This window comes from Salmo salar, chromosome 10 (genome assembly GCF_965601325.2).
Source record: "Salmo salar chromosome 10, fSalSal1, whole genome shotgun sequence".
In the NCBI taxonomy this organism is placed as follows: domain Eukaryota; kingdom Metazoa; phylum Chordata; class Actinopteri; order Salmoniformes; family Salmonidae; genus Salmo; species Salmo salar.
In genome coordinates, this window is record NC_138300.1 from 16,293,811 (window position 1) to 16,313,056 (window position 19,246).

A 19,246-nucleotide genomic window follows, 5' to 3' on the forward strand; every position below is an offset into this window, starting at 1 on the left:
ACAGCTTTTTACATTAGCATGTGATGTTCAGAACTAGCATACCCACCGAAAACTTCCGGTGAATTTACTAAATTACTCATGATAAACGTTGACAAAATACATAACAATTATTTTAAGAATTATAGATAGAGAACTCCTTTATGCAAACGCTATGTCCGATTTTAAAATAGCTTTTCGGCGAAAGCACATTTTGCAATATTCTGAGTACATAGCTCAGCCATCACAGGCTAGCTAATTTGACACCCACCAAGTTTGGGGCTCACTAAACTCAGAATTACTATTAGAAAAATTGGATTACCTTTGCTGTTCTTCGTCAGAATGCACTCCCAGGACTTCTACTTCAACAACAAATGTTGTTTTGGTTCCAAATAATCCATAGTTATATCCAAATACCTCAGTTTTGTTCGTGCGTTCAGGTCACTATCCGAAGGGTAACGCGCGAGCGCATTTCGTGACAAAAAAATTCAAAATATTCCATTACCGTACTTAGAAGCATGTCAAACGCTGTTTAAAATAAATATTTATGCTATTTTTCTCATAAAATAGCGATAATATTCCAACCGGGCAACGTTGTATTCATTCAAAGGCTGAAAGAAAAAAATGGAGAAGTCTCGTGAACGTGCATCTCAGTCTCACTGTCCCCAGGCTGACCACTTACAAACTCTGCTGCTGTACTTTGCCCAGAGACAGCAGACACCCCATTCCACTTTCTGGCGGCTTTAGAGAGCCAATGGAAGCCTTAGAAAGTGTCACGTTACAGCACAGATGCTGTATTTTTGATAGAGATGCAACAGAAGGACAACAAATTGTCAGACAAGGCACTTCCTGTATGGAATCTTCTCAGGTTTTGGCCTGCCATATGAGTTACTCACAGACACCATTCAAACAGTTTCAGAAACTGTAGAGTGTTTTCTATCCAAATCTACTAATTATATGCATATTCTCGTTTCTGGGCAAGAGTAGTAACCAGTTTAAATCGGGTGCGTTTTTTATCCGGCCGTGAAAATACTGCCCCCTAGCCCCAACAGGTTAATGTCTTTTGAATGATTAAACCTTTTGACATTAAAGTACAGAGATTCACAGTGCGTACAGACTACTTCTGTTCAAAGTTGTTGCTAAACAACTCCAATGGACCAAGAGGGGGCCCTCTCATTTGTTATTGAAGTCCCAGGAAGCAGGGTACCAAACATTACTGTCTAGTCTTTCTCTAGTGAAGGAAGGCTCTCTTCCACCATCTTGTTTTCCCCTCTGTTGGAACTTCTTTATGGAAACACCTGGCAAGATGACAAGGTGATCATACATGGCTTGCAAGAAAAAGGCACAAAAACTTGCTACGTGATGAGAAATAAGTATGGGCATTCTACAAACATGCCTACAATCACTCATATTTTCAAGTCCTTTTGAAAGCACCGTCTTTCTGTTTATTTAGAAAGCGTCGCCTTTCTTTGTTTGTATAGACAATTTACCCCAAAAAATATCATCTTTAACATAAGATAACCAACATATTACACAAAAAACACACATGCAAAACTCAAATACATATTTAAATTATATGCTTTTTCATGGTCATGATTATTTTAAGTGTCCTTAAAGAAACACAAGACTTGTTCCCATATCTTTTTGGAGTCTGTATTATTTTTCTCCAGCCTCTTTGCTAACATGATTTCATGCAATGTTTTAATCAACATGTTCATCGACTCCGTAAAAACACTAGCTCAGTGCTTTTCCAATGTAAAGCATTGCCTTCCTGTTCTCTGTGACTTGTGTAGCTTCCTATGTGTTTCTGCTTGTTCTCAACTGAACTTATACTGTATATCTTGAAATGTGATTAAATATATTATTGGAGAGCTAATCTAATTGTGTTTATGGCCCCTCTGCAGCTGACAATTCACTAAAAATGTACATGATATAATTGTATATGCCATCTTACATTTTTTACATTTTAGTCATTTAGCAGACACTCTTATCCAGAGTGACTTACAGTAGTGAATGCATGCCCCCGTGGGAATCGAACCCATAACCCTGGTGTTGCACACACCATGCTGGCGTTGCAAACACCATGCTCTACCAACTGAGCCACAGGGAATGGTCCTGCATACAGTTGATTCCTAATGACTTGAAATTGACATCTGTTGCCTTAACTGGGGCATAAAGACATCCAGAGCAAGTAAAAACAAATATATTTAAATTGGACTGCTAAATTGTATTGCACTCGAAAGGGATTTGCACTTGCCTGATCTGCACTTCTCTGGGATCGACTATGTTTGGAATATCCAGCCAAGCAAACTAAACATGTTTTTCTCAATCATATTCAAATGTGAACTACTGAGCCATGTCTTACCCCTAAGCAAAGCAGACCACGGTAATCCTCCCATTAAGAAGAGGTTCTGTCTCCCCTACCACACAACCTTATCCAGGCAGCCAGTGGTGTACACGCTCGCCCCTGCCGAACTCCGCTCCATACTCTGGGCCTCATAGCCACACATGGTGTTGAACACTGTCTGTGGAAATACCGTGGATATAACATTCGTAAGCATGACTGTTGGGTGTGCAGGATTTTGTTCCGGTCTTGCTCTAAAACCCCTGATTCTGATACAAAGCCAACTCATGAATTATAGTGAATAAACTTGATTTAAACATTTCCAGGTTTAGATTGAGTTGCTTCACTGCAGTTCCGTCATTCTGTTCTATGATAGTAGGTTGTGCTAAATTGCTCTTGGATTCAGCTAATACAGGAAGTATTTCAGCAGTCCGCTGTCCATTGTTCTGTCAGTATGCAGTGCGTAATGTTGTGGTCTAATTCTTCAAATTTCATTATCATAGCAAAGGTTGTTCCCAAAGGTCATTTACATACTGTAATTCTTTAGTAATTAGTACATTATTAATGATTAATGTGATGCCCCTCTCCCCATTAATGATCATGTTATAATATAGTAATATTTTCGTTTAGCAGACTCTTTTATCCGAACACACCAATACACAAATACTCTGTATATGAGGCCCATAACGAAATCAAATCCACAATTGTAGTAATTCTATTTATATGGCCAGCACCATGCTCCAACCAACTGAACCAGTGTAATTAACCTGTTTCAAGTCCAAATCATCCCGATTGCCTTTTTCATCAACTTTTCAGTCCTCTCCAAAACCTGAAAGAACATCAGAAAACATCTCAGTGATCTCTGATACCTACAAGCAAATTCATTTAATTTTGGTGGAACTTTTATTCTAAATGGTGGCATGCAGAGAATTAAATTCTGCTTTGGCTTTGCTGGGGATGCAATTCTCAGCAAAATACCGGCTTTCAGGGTCCTAACATTACCTTGTCAGTGAATAGGAATCCAAGCACTGCAGCTGCAATCTGCAGGAGGATTGCCATCAATATCCCTAAAAACGGACAACAGAAATGATATTTCAACCTTGTAGTAGGCTAGGACAGTTGCAAGACATGATGGCATTACTTACTTTCTGCAATGACCATAAAGACAACTACAGTGTTGAGATAATTACAGGTACTACTATTTACCATCGTCTATCTATGGCTTTCCAATATACAGAAAGCAATATTGTATGTATGGCTAGGTCACAGTGATATTGTAAACAATGGTCTTAAGCAAGGAGCGACTCACTGTCTTCAGTAGGCAGCTTCGATTGTGCAATGATCCAAAACGCCCAAAGAAGGTGAATCTAAACATTGAGGCAACGATGATCAGCAAGATTGCTGGGTCAGTGGTCAGTGTCCACAACATCTGTGGCAAAACACACACACCTATTTAATAGTCGCCCATCATTGAGTTTATTTTGCCATTGAAAATGTACATTTCACTACCTATTATTTAGATTGATGCCTGACTTTTCTCTTTGGCAACCTTGGCATAGATTCCTACTGCTATAAGAACAGCACTGGATGCCTGGGAAAAGGAGTGTTAAAATCATTGTCATATGTACAGCATGCAGTTATGTTTACAAACTTGTATTACAGTATGTTCATTATAGCCCCACTAGGTGCATGTGACTGATGAAAGTAATCATTTAGAACAGCCAATCAATCATTTTGAATTCCGTGTAGGTGGGCTGTCATTCACAGAATAATCAATAAACACATCAGGCTTGTTGCTATATTTTATCATACGTTAATCATATGTTAATTCCTTGTCGATCATCAAACATTTCTGTACAAAAGCCAATGATAAAAGCCTGCACTCCTTTTTTTGTATTTGTGTTGAGCTCTTGCCAGTAAGTGCACTTGATTCAGAAGCCCTACGCACCGTGAAAGTGTTCCATTTTTTAACCATTTCACTTATCTGAAATCTGAAATGACAAACTCCGCCTACCCTGCCGACCGGGAGATCTGTGGCTAAATCGAGTGCGCATACTGTCCTGGCCAATCGGATAGCTCAAATCACCGTGCCTACTGTGCTTACAAGACCCCGGCCAAAGCAAAGTTTGATACTAGCCTGTGTAAGATTTAATAACTTTTAAAACCATTTCAACTTTTAAACATAGCCTGTGTGAAATCATTTAAAGTTGTAATTAGGCACTGGATTTGATTTGATTAACTAGGCAAGTCAATAACGGCCTAGTTGTAAAGCCCCCCGGCCAAACCCTCCCTTTAACTGACGTCGAATAACCTGTATTCCTCCTATTGGTTTCCTAACCCGGACTACGCTGGGCCAATTGTGTGCCGCCCTATGGGACTCCCGATCACGGCCGGTTGTAACACAGCCCGGGATCGAACCCGGGTCTGTAGTGACGCCTCTGGTAGACCGCTGCACTACTCGGGAGGCGTAAGTGTACCTTTCACTAAACGTAACAATTTGTGTGAACGCAAAACTGACCTTAGATCATTGTCTAAGGGCAACTTCATTACACTCCTGGAGGGATCACTATGAATACACTGACACCTGCTGGGCATCCTAATAAATTCTACACAGCAACACATATGATTCCCGTTAGAAATATAGACACATTATAGGCACACACCCATATAGGCTGTTTTACCTGTTGAAATGTATACAGTGTAGCAGATAAACGCCTGTTGGAATTTGGCACTGTACAACTTCAGATAATTATAATCTGTATTCCTATTGGTTTCCTTCTAGCCAGTCATGATCCTTGACCATTCCCTCTCCGCCGCCAAATGACGCACCGGGGGACTCTCCAGTAAAGCGGATTAAGGAGACGAAATCTGTCCCGTCAGCGGATTTGAACTGCACGAGGACTCAGATTTCCACAGGGAAAATATAGTTTATTTATATGTTTATTATTCGAATTTGGCGTTAAGAAACTCCGAACTCTGTAACCCGTCACGTCACCATGGGTATCTCAGAAGTACTTAACAAACTTCGAGATCGCGCAGATAAATTTCTAAATGAGAAAAACATGGTGACAGATTTCCTTGGAAAACTGGAGGAGAAAACGGGAATCAAGAAAAAAATTATTGCCGTAGGTATGTAATTTTTGTGTAGCCTATTCGGAGGACGCATTTGATGTCATGCTAATTTGATGTACATGTTTAAATACCATTATGTCAAAGGTGGAAACCTGTAGGCTATTAATTCATTGGAAGTCTACATTCGTCGAATGCGCGGCACACTTGTAGTCCTTGCTGTGAACACGAACTGCAGCCAATTGGAAGGCCTATAAGTAGGTTATGCTATGGTGCACAGTTTGGTATTGACCAACAGGTGTGTTTCTTTAGACGCACACTCTTCAGATGTACCTCTACCTACATTGTGTAAATTATAAATATTAGATCTACCTAATAATATTGTAATGAAAGATTATTTTCATTAGATTTTTAGGAACATAAATATTTGAATGGTGCAGTATTTATAATTGAACATACTACTGCAATTACCGTATGTAAACAAAAACAAGCAAACTTCCTTCAGGTACTTCACTGTCACAAATCCAACCACAGTGCCACGTCTTGGTAGTTTCAGACTGTCCGTTATGTTGAATGATTCATTGTCACCCTCCAGAGGACTTTGGCAAGGCATGGGCAAGGAGTGCGTCCATACCAGTGGGTTGCACTTACTGTATACTGTTCCATGTTCCATGTCACATGTTGGTATTAGCCCTAGACAGCGCCACCATAGAGAGCCATGTGCCCTTGTGCCATGGGTTCAGTTGTGATGATGTAGTTACCCGTGCCTGGTGCCCAATGATACCCACATACTTCCGTGAACCCACAATTGCTTCCAGCAAATTCTCAATACTGTTTTATTCGACATGGAATGAATCGCTACAAGCATGCACGAGACTAGAGAGTTGTCTCTGGGTGTGGAGGTGAACGAGGAATCAACAATGCCATAGAACAACTGTAGTCACCTGTAGTCCTAAATATGAGAGTAGGCGATGTAAGTATATCATCACTGGCAAACACATCCTTTTGTAGATTGGACTATTCTCAAGTTATAATTTCTTAAATGTTTCTTCTGCAGCTGTTACATGGCATTCTCTCTCTCTCTCTCTCTCTCTCTCTCTCTCTCTCTCTCTCTCTCTCTCTCTCTCTCTCTCTCTCCAGGATTATGAAATCAGTTATGTGTTGCTATCGAGACAATTATGCATTTTGCATGACATTCTAAATGAGACTCCTCTCGCAATTTCCCCGAGACTACTTACATTCTCATGAAGTAGCAGTGCACTGCTTGATTAGGATCTTTGTGCAGTGTAATGCTTGACCTCTCGTCATGTCTCTTGTGTTATCAACAGGTGCAGTGTCTCTGACGGGACTGTATTTGGTGTACGGCTATGGCGCCTCCCTCCTCTGTAACATGATTGGATTTGTGTATCCTGCATATTACTCGTAAGAACAGTAGCAAACTAGCTTTAAAGTTATATGTTTAAGCTAGACCGTTTATGTGTTGCCATTTTATGTTATGTAGTACCTTACCTCAATTAGGGCTATGTAATGTTGGGTACTGTTTCCACTCTTCCATGTAGAATCAAAGCCATCGAGAGCACAAACAAAGAAGATGACACAAAATGGCTGACCTATTGGGTAGTCTACGGAATCTTCAGTTTGGCAGAATTCTTCTCTGACATCTTCCTCTACTGGTTTCCTTTCTACTATGCTTTCAAGGTAAGGTGATAATCAGATGTGTATCATACAGACGGACTGTGTGCCTTATATCCTAAGCAAACTGAAAACTGCTTCAACTCACTCATTGTGACCAACCACTGACCTTACAGTTACAATATAATTCAAAATCACTATAGGCTACGGAATATAGCAGCATATAACACTTAATAAGCAATTAACAAGCTATTATAAGCTTGCTATACTTAAACATTCATAAGTACATGTCAATAAATTCACGGTATGCTGTGAAATACCGGTGATCAAACACCTGTATTTATGCTTTATTGGGCTCATGGAGGTGTCATGCTTTGCTTATGTGGTTACGGCAGTATGTGGTGCCCTTCAACATGTGTCAATCATGTTCTTGTTTTTTTCCCTCCCTCTTTGTCAGTGCCTGTTCTTGTTGTGGTGCATGGCCCCCATCACATGGAACGGCTCTCAGATTCTGTACAACCGGGTGGTGCGGCCCTTCTTCCTCAAGCACGAGGCCACCGTGGACAGCATGGTCAATGACCTCAGCGGGAAGGCAATGAACGCAGCCGAGTCCGTCACCAGAGAAGGTACAGAGGCCCCTGACGGACCAGTCCAGAAACAGCTAGCTCCTAGCCCCAATGCATTTCATGTACACCTTAAAGTGAAGTATTATCTTATTTTCGACTTTCCTAGGGTGTTGTCGTTTCCTACAAACTGTTTTGAAATACGTTAGTAGGTTATTTACCAATGTCCAAAATGTCCTTGTAAGCATGTTTGGAGAATGTACAGTGCGTTCGGAAAGTATTCAAACCCCTTCCCCTTTTTTACATTTTGTTACATTCCATGCTTATTCTAAAATTGATTAAATAAATAAAAATCCTCGTCAATCTACACACAATACCCCATAATGACAAATTGAAAAAAGGTTTTTGCTAATTATAAAAAATAAATAACAGAAATACCTTATTTATATAAGTATTCAGACCCTTTGCTATGAGACTCGAAATTAAACTCAGGTGCATCCTGTTTTCATTGATCATCCTTGAGATGTTTCTACAACTTGATTGGAGTCCACCTGTGGTAAATTCAATTGATTGGACATGATTTGGAAAGGCACACACCTGTCTATATAAGGTCTCACAGCTGACAGTGCATGTCAGATCAAAAACCAAGCCATGAGGTCGAAGGAATTGTCCGTAAAGCTCAGAGACAGGATTGTGTCGATGCACAGCTCTGGGGAAGGGTACCAAAAAATGTCTGCAGCATTGAAGGATTCCCAAGAACACAGTGGCTTCCATCATTCTTTAATGGAATAAGATTGGAACCACCAAGACTCTTCCTAGAGCTGTCCACCCAGCCAAACTGAGCACTCGGGCGATAAGGGCCTTGTTGAGGGAGGTGACCAAGAACCCAATGTTTATTCTGACAGAACTCCAGAGTTCCTCTGTGGAGATGGGAGAACCTTCCAGAAGGACAACCATCTCTGCAGCACTCCACTAATCAGGCCTTGATGGTAGAGTGGCCAGACAGAAGCCACTCCTCAGTAAAAGGCACATGACAGCCCATTTGGAGTTAAAGAACTTTCAGACCATGAGAAACAAGATTCTCTGGTCTGATGAAACCAAGATTGAACTCTTTGGCCTGAATGCCAAACGTCATGTCTGGAGGAAGCCTGACACCATCCCTACGGTGAAGCATGGTGGTGGCAGCATCATTCTGTGGGGATGTTTGTCAGCAGCAGGGACTGGAAGATTAGTCAGGATCGAGGGAAAGATTAATGGAGCAAAGTACAGAGAGATGCTTAGCGTCAGACCCAAGAAGACTCGAGGCCGTAATCGCTGCAAAAGGTGCTTCAACAAAGTACTGAGTAAAGGGTCTGAATACTTATGTAAATATGATATTTCAGTTTCTTATTTTTAATACATTTTCAAACATTTCTAAAAACCTGTTTTTGCTTTGTCATTATGGTGTATTTATTGTGTGTAGATTTATGAGGGGAAAAAAACCAATTGTATAAATTTTTGAAAAAGACTGTAACGTAACAAATGTGGAAGAATTCAAGTGGTCTGAATATTTTCCAAATGCACTGTAGCAATCAATGCCAGTGGAAACGGATTATATCATATATAAGCTGGTAGCATAGCTAGCATACAGATATGGGTGGTGGTAGTCAGTCGTTTTTAACTGTAATGCAGTTGATTGGTGACGATGACATGGACGTGTATTGGGGTTGACATCCATAAGAACATTATACTCCGATTTTTACCTCAACGTAGTGTGAAATGTACATATAATCAGTAGGCTAATTTTGCTGGGGGCAATGAGGATATTCAGGATCTTTCCCCCACACGTTTCCATGTCATTTCCATTGTTTTGGTTGAGTATCTTTGAACTCTTTACGGCATCTATTGAGAAAACAATGAGGATATATTTCATGTGCCGTTAGCTATGAGGTCACACCAGTGATGGATTTCATAAGCTGGCAAATGGTCCAGTAGGGATTAATGATGTCAACTGAGGTCATAGACAGCTTACAAAAGGTAGACGGAAGGATGGCAGGAACCAGGTCAGCTGATATAAATAGAGGTAGCTATTTTCAATCTGTGAAAGAATGCATTCTTGCTGTGAAAATAATGCAAAGTATACAGAATAAACAAATTAGCCTAAATATTGCTATCCATTTAAGTTTCAGTAAAAACGGAGAAACTTTTGTGTGTGTGTGTGTCTGTTTGTGTGTGTGTGTGTGTGTGTGTGTGTGTGTGTGTGTACATGCATGTGTGTTTCAGCCTTGATTGTTTGTATACATCCTTTCCAACTGCTTTTGCAATTTCATGTGCACAGATCGCTTACTTGTTTCTGAAGGAACCGTCATGTATCTTTGTTTGCATGGGGCTTGTCTCTTTCTATCTTTCCTGTCGTCCCTCAGTCCTTCAATCACTGGTGAAAAACAAGTCTATAGTGCCACAAGCATCAGGGGCCAAAGGCTTACCCAGCGCATCAGGGGCCAAAGGCTTACCCAGCACATCAGATGCATCAGGGGCCAAAGGCTTACTCAGCACATCAGAATCAGCTGTATGTAAAACAAACTCTTTATTTCTGTAACAAACTCTTTATTACTTGATTTCCTGATTGCCATTAGTTAGTCCCTAATACTGCTCCAGCTAAGCTAATATAGTCTCACTATTAGTTTGTTTGCATGTTAGCTGTGTGTTGTTTCCCTAGAGTATGTGTTGTCTATATAGTGCCTTCAGAAATTATTCATACCCCTTGACTTATTCCACATTTTGTTGTGTAACAGCCTGAATTCAAAATTGATTAACTAGATTTTCTTTCTAACCCATCTACACACAATACCCCATAATGACAAAGTGAAGACAAATTTTTAGACATTTTTGAAAATGTATAGAAAATGAAATACAGCGATATCTCATTTTCATAAGTCAATATATTTAACATTTTAGACATTTAACAGAGCGACTTACAAAAGCAATTAGGCTTAAGTGCCTTGCTCAAGGGCACTTCGACAGATGTTTCACCTAGTCGGCTCAGGAATTTGAATCAGTGACCTTTCGTTTACTGGCCCAAACTCTTAACCTCTAGGCTACCTGCCGCCCCAATTCTTTATAGAAGCACCTTTGGCAGCGATTACAGCTGTGAGACTTTCTGGGTATGTCTCCATAGCAGCGGGAAGATGTTTCAGAGTGCTGCACCTTTTTTTTTTACCCGTGCTACAGACACCTATATCGGTCTGCGAACGGACTAGTAAAGGCCCAGAGCACTACTAAAATATATATTTGTATTCTTTTTATTCCTTTTTAAAAATGATTTTTCAGGGGGTGCTGAAAAAAAAACTTGAACGAGTAGGTGTGTACAAACCTATGACTGGTACTGTATGTCTCGAAGAGCTTTTCATACCTGGATTTTGCAACATTTGCCCATTTATTCTTTAAAAAATCATTCAAGCTCTGTCAAATTGGTTGTTGACAATTGCTAAACAACTATTGCTAAACAACCATTTTCAGGTCTTGCCGTAGATTTTCAAGTAGATTTAAGTCAAAACTGGAACTCGGCCACTCAGAAACATTCATTGATTTCATATCATTTGATTCCCTGTCTCATTGGTAAGAAACTCCAGTGTAGATTTGGCCTTGTGTTTTAGGTTATTGTCCTTTCCTTTCCCAGTGTCTGTTGGAAAGCAGACTGAACCAGGTTGTCCTCTAGGATTTTGCCACAACTATGCTTGGAAATATGGAGAGTGCCCCAAACATAATACTTTGTATTCAGGACAAAAAGTGAATTGCTTTGCCACATTTTTTGCAGCATTACTTTAGTGCCTTGTTGCAAACAGGATACATACTTTGGAATATTTTTATTCTGTACAGGCTTCCTTCTTTTCACTCTGTCAATTAGGTTAGTATTGTGGAATAACTACAATGTTGTTGATCCATCCTCATGGTGAAATCCCTGAGCTGTTTCCTTTTTCTCCGGCAATTGAGTTAGGAAGGACGCCTGTATCTTTGTAGTGACAGGGTGTATTGATACACCATCCAAAGTGTAATTAATAACTTCACGATGCTCAAAGGGATTTTCAATGTCTGCTTTTTTTTTAACTCATCTGCCAATAGGTGTCCTTCTTTGCGAGGCCTTGGAAAACCTCCATAGGCTTTATGTTTTTTATTTTTTTTATTTCACCTTTATTTAACAAGGTAGGCTAGTTGAGAACAAGTTCTCATTTACAACTGCGACCTGGCCAAGATAAAGCACTGCAGTTCGACACATACAACAACACAGAGTTACACATGGATTAAACAAACATACAGTCAATAATACATTAGAAAAAAAAGTCTATATACAGTGAGTGCTAATGAAGTAAGATAAGGGAGGTAAGGCAATAAATAGGCCATGGTGGTGAAGTAATTACAATATAGAAATTAATCACTGGAATGGTAGATGTGCCGAAGATGAATGTGCAAGTAGAGATACTGGGGTGCAAAGGAGCAAAATAAATAAATACAGAATGGGGATGAGGTAGTTGGATGGGCTGTTTACAGATGGGCTATGTACAGGTGCAGTGATCTGTGAGCTGCTCAGACAGCTGGTGCTTAAAGCTAGTGAGGGAGATATGAGTCTCCAGCTTCAGTGATTTTTGCAGTTCGTTCGAGTCATTGGCAGCAGAGAACTGGAAGGAAAGGCGGCCAAAGGAGGAATTGGCTTTGGGGGTGACCAGTGAGATATACCTGCTGGAGCGCGTGCTATGGGTGGGTGCTGCTATGGTGATCAGTGAGCTGAGATAAGGCGGGGCTTTACCTAACAGAGACTTGTAGATGACCTGGAGCCAGTGGGTTTGGCGACAAGTATGAAGCGAGGGCCAGCCAACGAGAGCGTACAGGTCGCAGTGGTGGGTAGAATATGGGGCTTTGGTGACAAAACGGATGGCACTGGTTGAATCTGTGTTTGAAATTCACTGCTCGACTGAGGGACCTTACAGATAATTGTATGTTTGGGGTATAGAGATTCATTCAAAAATCATGCTAAACTCTATTTGCGCTTATTATGTGACTTGTTAAGCACATTTTAATTCTGAACTTATTTAGGCTTGCCTATTCAAAGGGGTTGAATACTTATTGACTCGACATTTCAGCTTTAAAGTTTTTCTTAATTTGTAAACATTATGAAAAACATAATTCCACTTTGACATTATGGGGTATTGTGTGTAGGCCAGTGACAAAAAAATCTAAATTTAATCAATTTTAAATTCAGGCTGTAACACAACATAATGTGGGACAAGTCAAGAGGTGTGAATCATTTCTGAAGGCACTGTAACCCCTGTTGTAGCCTCTAAGAAACCACTCCTTCATTCTAGTAGCTAGTATCAACTCTTATTTTTTTTTTCATTTGATTGCTATTATTTGTCAGAAATAATTCAATGGTTTAATTGAACAACAGAAGGTGACAACACAGTGTGATTGAAAGTGCCAACACTTGAAATGCATGTCATCAAAATAGAATACAGCTATGTATTTTATGGAGCATGTGTCAAACCTCTCACTCACACTGTGGACCACTATTTTCTCTCCTCTGGCTGGTAAATGTTGTTGGTGGGATCATTCCTAAACTGATACTCTGTACAGTCATGTGGAAGTTAATGGGTGCTAACTAACTAATCCCACTCCAATGCAATCTGTAGACAATGGATACTGATAAAGCTGCCATTAGTTATTTTCACATAGTCGCTTTCTGCAAGCTTGGAATCTGGGTCTATTGTTTAATTGTGTGAGTGTCTTGTTGGAGGAAATGCAGTAGAAAGCACAGCCTCCAACACAAAATAAGCTTTCAAAATGTTTTGTCAGAGATTTTAGCACAGCAACAGATGGCAAAGTCTGTAGTTGAGGGCTCTCCTCGCCAACTGTTTTCTCAAGAATGAAAACGAGGATGTAAGTCAGCAAATCCGACTTGTGAGAAGAACACATGGCTGGATTAAAGATTCTGCTAGGCTTCCCTCCTCTAGACCCACTACAGCAGGCATTACCTCAACTGTGAAAAGAGGTAGTCGACCATCAGCCAATTAGCCGATATTTCAATGATTCTAAATGTATGCTTCCCACTGCTTTGTGCTTCCCTTTCATAATATGGTTGTGAAGCTCTTTTGAAAGTAATTCTTCCTCACTGTCGTGTCTGTTCCTATTCCATGTCTATTCAGAAGATGATCAATGAGTTGATCTACACTGAACCCACTGTAGACTAATGGTAAGTCGCTCTGGATAAGAGCGTCTGCTAAATGACACAAATGTAAATGTAAGTGTCACACAGTCACACTGTGTGTGTGTATACAGTATCACTCACTGTATTCACCTGGTCAACCACAAGGTTTTGTGGGCAGTGGGTGAATCTGGTGGCATAGATTGCTATTTGCATAAACCAAGTGCTCTAACCTCCTAAAGGAATAGTTCATTACTAAAGTTTGTCAGATGGTTTTCGACTTCCAAATTCGTCTCACGTCGTATGAGTCCATGTCCCATGCCATTTGTTGTGTAGATCCAGCTATGCCGTTTTCCCAAATGAATGAGAAAGATATGGGCACCGTCTACTTTCTGTACACTCCCCTCCATATGTATTTGGACAGGGAAGCAAACGTTGTACATTTCTTCAAGAATCAACGGGAACATATCATTCATTTATAAGTCCAAAAATGTATGTAACAACTGCAGATTGCCTCTTTATGTGAATTTGTCCAAATACTTATGACTTCCTCAACTGGGGAGACTAGATGCATGAAGTGCTTTCATTTCTAAATGGTCAAACAGATATGTATCCTCAAATAAAAGGTGACATTCTGTACTGTGGACTCATGTGAAACATTTGATCTCAAATCCAAAATGGTGGAGTATAGGACCAAATTTGAAATGGTATCTTCACTGTCCAAAACATATGAAGGGGAGTGTATACTGTGCCTATATTTCTCATGTCATTTTGACATAACTACTTTGAGTGTCATACATTTTATTTTGTGAACTACGAGTGAAATATGAGCAACTATGAGTGAACTTTGAGCAAGTGTATTTCATTATCTTTACAGACCAACAGGTAGAGGCATCCAACCAAGACAAGTCTCAGTGATGGTACTACTGATGACAGCAAACCAAACCATGCCAGATTCACAAGAAAGACTTCGGGTTTCCATGTTGACTTGCAAACTGCTGAACCACTAATACTTATGATTGGAAAACAATGACACAAGTCTGACAGAGATTGGGATACCATTACACAGACAGATAACGGGACAGGAAAAAAACATAACCAAGGTAAAATTCTGCTTTATATCGACCAAAACCATTGCAACTGAAAAACACTTCACATCCGCAAGGTTGTGGGTGGTTAGTTGAATGGTATGCAATGTCTGATATTTTGACCTTCTCATCACCTGATTAGAGTAACTGAATTTAACTGATCTTTGGTTTACAATCAATGCCGTGTCCTTGTCCGCAGGAGTGTGTGGGCTCAATGCTTCAACAATAGCCCACAGTGTTCTGGTCTTGGACTTCATTGCTTTAGTTTTCACCGTTGTTCTTTGTTTCTTTTTGGACATGTTTTTCTCTCTTTGTGTCTTGTAACAGTTTTGTATAGTCGGATCTAGGCCATATGAAAATGAAATTGACACATACCTCTACTGTAAGTTAGAAATACATTGGGTCTTAGAATCCTAGTGATATTGTCCAATGGTAAATACTAGTACTGTGTATTTAACCAATCATTTAAGTTGAAGGAGAAAGGGTAATAAATGGTACGTCATGAGTTATGCAATTAAGTTATTTCAAAAACATTCCTTTATTCCTTTTATTATACATGTACATATGTTGTACTCTCAAAAGGACGTAAAGTAAGTTGTACCTTGTGTATCAATAAAAGTGTCCTCTTCTTATTCAGTGTATTGCTTGTCATTATGATGATCACTGATTCTTTGGCATGGATCAAAGGAACTAATGCCGCGTTCAAAGCAACTGGGAACTCTGAAAAATACGTGACAAATCATGACGTCAGTGATCTTCCGGTCGATGAGTCAGAGCTCTAAAAAGAATTGTGTGAATTGTTTGCTGTAAAAGACCCTCTATATGCAATATTCCAGTCAAGGAAAAAGTAACATACCTTGGGATTACCATATCTAAGGATCAACAGGAAAGATGCTCATTAAATTGTATACCTATTATTGAAAAAAAAAAAGAAGTTGAACCATTGGTTGCAGAGGGATTTATCCTTGAAAGGTTGAGTATTGCTTTCTAAAGCTGAAGGTATCTCCAGACTTACTTATGCAACCCAGTCCTTATATCTTGACAACAAAATAGGTAAAACAGTTGACCCGGTGCTTTTCAACTTCATCTGGAAAAATCGTACACATTATATTAGGAAATCTGTCGTTATGAACTCATATGAATATGGCGGTCTCAATTTTTTTGATTTTCCTACTTTGAATAATAAGTTTAAGATAAATTGGACTAAATATTTTTTTAAAGAATCCAACTTAAATTTGGAATTTCATCCTTCATTATATCTTTTCCCATTTTGGTGGCCTCAATTTTATATTACTTTGTAACTAACATTGATAAGATTCCTGCAAAATGATATGCTTTTCATAGAGAAGTATTCTTAGCGTGGTCGTTAATATATAAACATTTTTTCCCCGCATAGGTATTTCATTTGGAACAATAAGGACATTTTGTATAGAAAAGTCGTTATTTTTTAAGAACTGGTTCAATAATCATATCCTGCTGGTGAGTCAACTTTTTAATGCAGAAGGATTGTCACTCAATTATGAGGAATTTTTATCTCGTTACAATATCCCTGTAACGCCTAGAGAGTTCGCCATAGTCTTTGATGCTATTCCATCTGGAACTCTCATGTTATGTAGAGGTGTAGCCAGACCTCACCTTCTTGACCTACCCTCGCTTAATCCAGTTGACTCTCCAATAGGGAAAATATGTTTCTCCTTCCTCCCTCAGAACAACAGATCTATACGTGCTTTATTTCAAAGGGATATTGTCTCCATTCCTTATGTCACAAGTTACTGGAATACATTGGTCACTAATATCTGTTGGAAAAAAGTCTGGTTATTACCACACAAATACTTGCTTGTTAACAAGGTCAATGAGGTCTCTTTCAGAATGATCCATAAGTATTACCCTGCGAATCATTACCTGAAGGAACTCAAAAAAAGACATTAACATTGATTGTACTTTTGTGTTGAGCATCCAGAAACAGTTTCACATTTACTTTGGCATTGTCTACATGTAAAACAATTATGGAAAGATATTCAGTTTTATAATTGTTAATATTCTTGATGACTTTTGTTTGTTATGGGAGAATGTACTGCTCGGTTTCCTTAACCATAATAAAGATAAAGAAACACTATTTTACCTCATATAATTGTGCTAATGGAAAAATGTCATATTCATAAATGTAAATTCTCTAATAAAAAAACACTTCCGTGTTTTCTATAAGGAATTCGAGAAGTACAATAAGACCATTCAACATTCTTCTAATAAGAAAGTTGTTAAAACAATCAATGTGTGTGCTTCTTTTAAGGTCTTTGTATAATCTGTAATTTGCTGTACCCCCTAGCATGTTATCATTGTCTATTTGTGTACTTCTTGTATGTATACAGACTATTCTACATTATATATATATATATTTTTTTTTAAGAGCCCCCGAGTTGAAAGACCGTTCAAATCGATGTTTTCCAGTCGGAGCTTGTTTCTTTCTGAGTTCCCAGTTGTTTTGACCGCACTGAAATCGGCAGTACGAGAGTTTTGAACGCGGCGTCTGCTTGTCAGAACTAGAAAATCGGAAATGTCCGACATTTCCTAGTTCCGATTAGCGCCTGAACTCGGCAAAAGCATTTTAGAGGAAAGGGTGCTCTCTAGTCGTCATCGTCATTATTGGTTCAACCCCAATCAAAAACGGCTTCTAAATTGCACGAGGGCAATAAATACAATTGAATGTATTATTATTATGATTTTTTTTTTCTTGATAAAAAAATAGGATTAAAAATACAGCGAACAAGGTAAAAAAATAATAAAAATATGAGCAATGACGTGTCCGTCTCACACGAATGACGTACAACTTCGGCTCCACGCACAATCCGTTGTTTTGCCTCTACCTTTGTAGCTAGCTAGCTATGAATATTGTTACAAGTTATGTTGTATGTAGAGTTAGCGACGTTTGCCCGACAGCTTGGTGAAATTGCACCGTAGAAAGTCTTCAGTTAGCTACCAACAGAGAAGTGGTACGTTTAGAAGACCCTGCAACACCATTGGCTTGCTTAGGAGATCTGACAACAGGACTCTGATGCAAACTGTTTCGTAGCTAGCTACATGTATAGACATAATATTCCACGGTATCATTATTCCATATAGTACGCTCTGCAGAATGAATATCAGCATGGGTGCCAAAAATAAGAAGCGAGTGGTACTTCCAAGTCGACCAGATCCGCCCACTGTGGAGCAAATTCTTGAGGACATCAACAGAGCCTTTTCAAATGATCCAGTCTTCAGCGTCCTGGAAGGTGTCAACCAAGGTACGCACTAAGCGCCTTTGAATCAGGGTTGTATTCATTCGTCTGATTCCGTTGCAAAATATTTTACAACGAAAACGAGTTTCTATAGGACAAATTCGGTTAGGTCACTTCCCGTTTCGTTCCGTTTGCTTTCGTTTAGTTCCTAGAGTAAACGGCAAAGAATCCTACTTATGAAAACACCCCAGTTCATCAGTCAAACAGGTGGCAAGTCATTAAAGGTTGGCTCAGTGAAATTACGTTGACACGAGTAGCACCAAAACAGCGAGGAAAGGTTGAACCTCGCGCTTCAGTTGTTTCGGAAATTTACCAGCTATGTTTACATTCTGCATCTACATCATCGCTGAGTCTACCTTTAAGTAGCCTGTTCATTGCCATGGTAGCCTGCCTTAATACTGTGAATTCAAACAGACACTTTCACTTTATTTCACCTAATGTAATGTTGAGCTTTCAGCAAATGGTCTTCTTGATTAGACAGCCTGTATGCTGTAACAAACCTATAGAACTAAACTGGATGTTGTCCCCTTCCACAGATGCCAAGAGGGGGTCCTCAGACAATGAAGCAGAGACAAAGTACCTTCAGAGCCGCAGGTACTTGGAGATGAACGAGCGGCTTCAGGAGGTTAGAGGTGAACTTGTACAGCAGAGGGAGGAACTGTGGGTGGCCAAAGAGCAGTTGGAGATCAGTGTTGCCGAGGTCAAAGGGAGAGCCCTCTGACCAGTCTTCACTCAGGGCTGGGGGAGCACATTACCTCAGTTTAAACAGATTAATCAGGAATTAACTTGGCTTCCTTGAGTCATGCCACCTCAATCTCGCAGAGGAGGGTCTCATAGCAGAAAATAGAAATTGGACATAACATATTGTTGTTCTGAATCATTGTTGGAGTTGAAAATTGTCTCCATAAATTGATGTGACTTTTCACGAAATGTTAAAGCAAATTAGTTATGTGTATTGTCTACATGTTCTATAATGACAATTAATAAAATAATTATTTGTGAACAAATATAACTTGGTTTTTAATGTTCAATCACACTGACATGTGCAGGAGTCAGGCTACGGCTCATATGAATGTTATATTTGAACTTAAAGGTCATTATGTAGTTAATACAATGATCAAGTA

The 19,246-nt window shown here is 39.5% G+C and overlaps 2 protein-coding genes across 4 annotated transcripts; both read left to right on the top strand.

The window, feature by feature from the left end:
* The first annotated feature begins 5,119 nt into the window (after window positions 1-5,119).
* On the top strand, window positions 5,120-15,479 carry LOC106613602 (receptor expression-enhancing protein 6). 3 transcript variants are annotated; one of them, XM_014216032.3, is made up of 7 exons: window positions 5,121-5,449; window positions 6,718-6,811; window positions 6,949-7,087; window positions 7,479-7,647; window positions 9,987-10,132; window positions 13,764-13,807; window positions 14,637-15,479. In XM_014216032.3, the coding sequence occupies exons 1-6, from the start codon at window positions 5,317-5,319 to the stop codon at window positions 13,803-13,805; spliced, it is 723 nt and encodes a 240-aa protein (XP_014071507.1). In that variant the 5' UTR covers window positions 5,121-5,316; the 3' UTR covers window positions 13,806-13,807; window positions 14,637-15,479. The 3 variants fall into 3 exon arrangements, with proteins under 3 accessions (XP_014071509.1, XP_014071507.1, XP_014071506.1); XM_014216031.3 differs by having other exon boundaries at window positions 5,122-5,449; window positions 13,761-13,807; XM_014216034.3 differs by lacking the exon at window positions 9,987-10,132 and having other exon boundaries at window positions 5,120-5,449; window positions 13,761-13,807.
* Window positions 15,480-17,641: 2,162 nt separating this feature from the next.
* On the top strand, window positions 17,642-19,134 carry c10h19orf25 (chromosome 10 C19orf25 homolog). The gene is made up of 2 exons (XM_014216039.3): window positions 17,642-18,128; window positions 18,659-19,134. The coding sequence occupies exons 1-2, from the start codon at window positions 17,981-17,983 to the stop codon at window positions 18,841-18,843; spliced, it is 333 nt and encodes a 110-aa protein (XP_014071514.1). The 5' UTR covers window positions 17,642-17,980; the 3' UTR covers window positions 18,844-19,134.
* Window positions 19,135-19,246: the final 112 nt, after the last annotated feature.

Bases quoted from the DNA above. Each gene is read 5' to 3' on its own strand.
- LOC106613602 (XM_014216031.3), top strand. From the start codon at position 5,317: ATGGGTATCTCAGAAGTACTTAACAAACTTCGAGATCGCGCAGATAAA. The intron at 6,812-6,948 runs GTAAGAACAGTA...TCTTCCATGTAG, and splicing joins GTGTATCCTGCATATTACTC to AATCAAAGCCATCGAGAGCA. The intron at 10,133-13,760 runs GTATGTAAAACA...ATGTCTATTCAG, and splicing joins TCAGCACATCAGAATCAGCT to AAGATGATCAATGAGTTGAT.
- c10h19orf25 (XM_014216039.3), top strand. From the start codon at position 17,981: ATGAATATCAGCATGGGTGCCAAAAATAAGAAGCGAGTGGTACTTCCA. The intron at 18,129-18,658 runs GTACGCACTAAG...CCCCTTCCACAG, and splicing joins CCTGGAAGGTGTCAACCAAG to ATGCCAAGAGGGGGTCCTCA.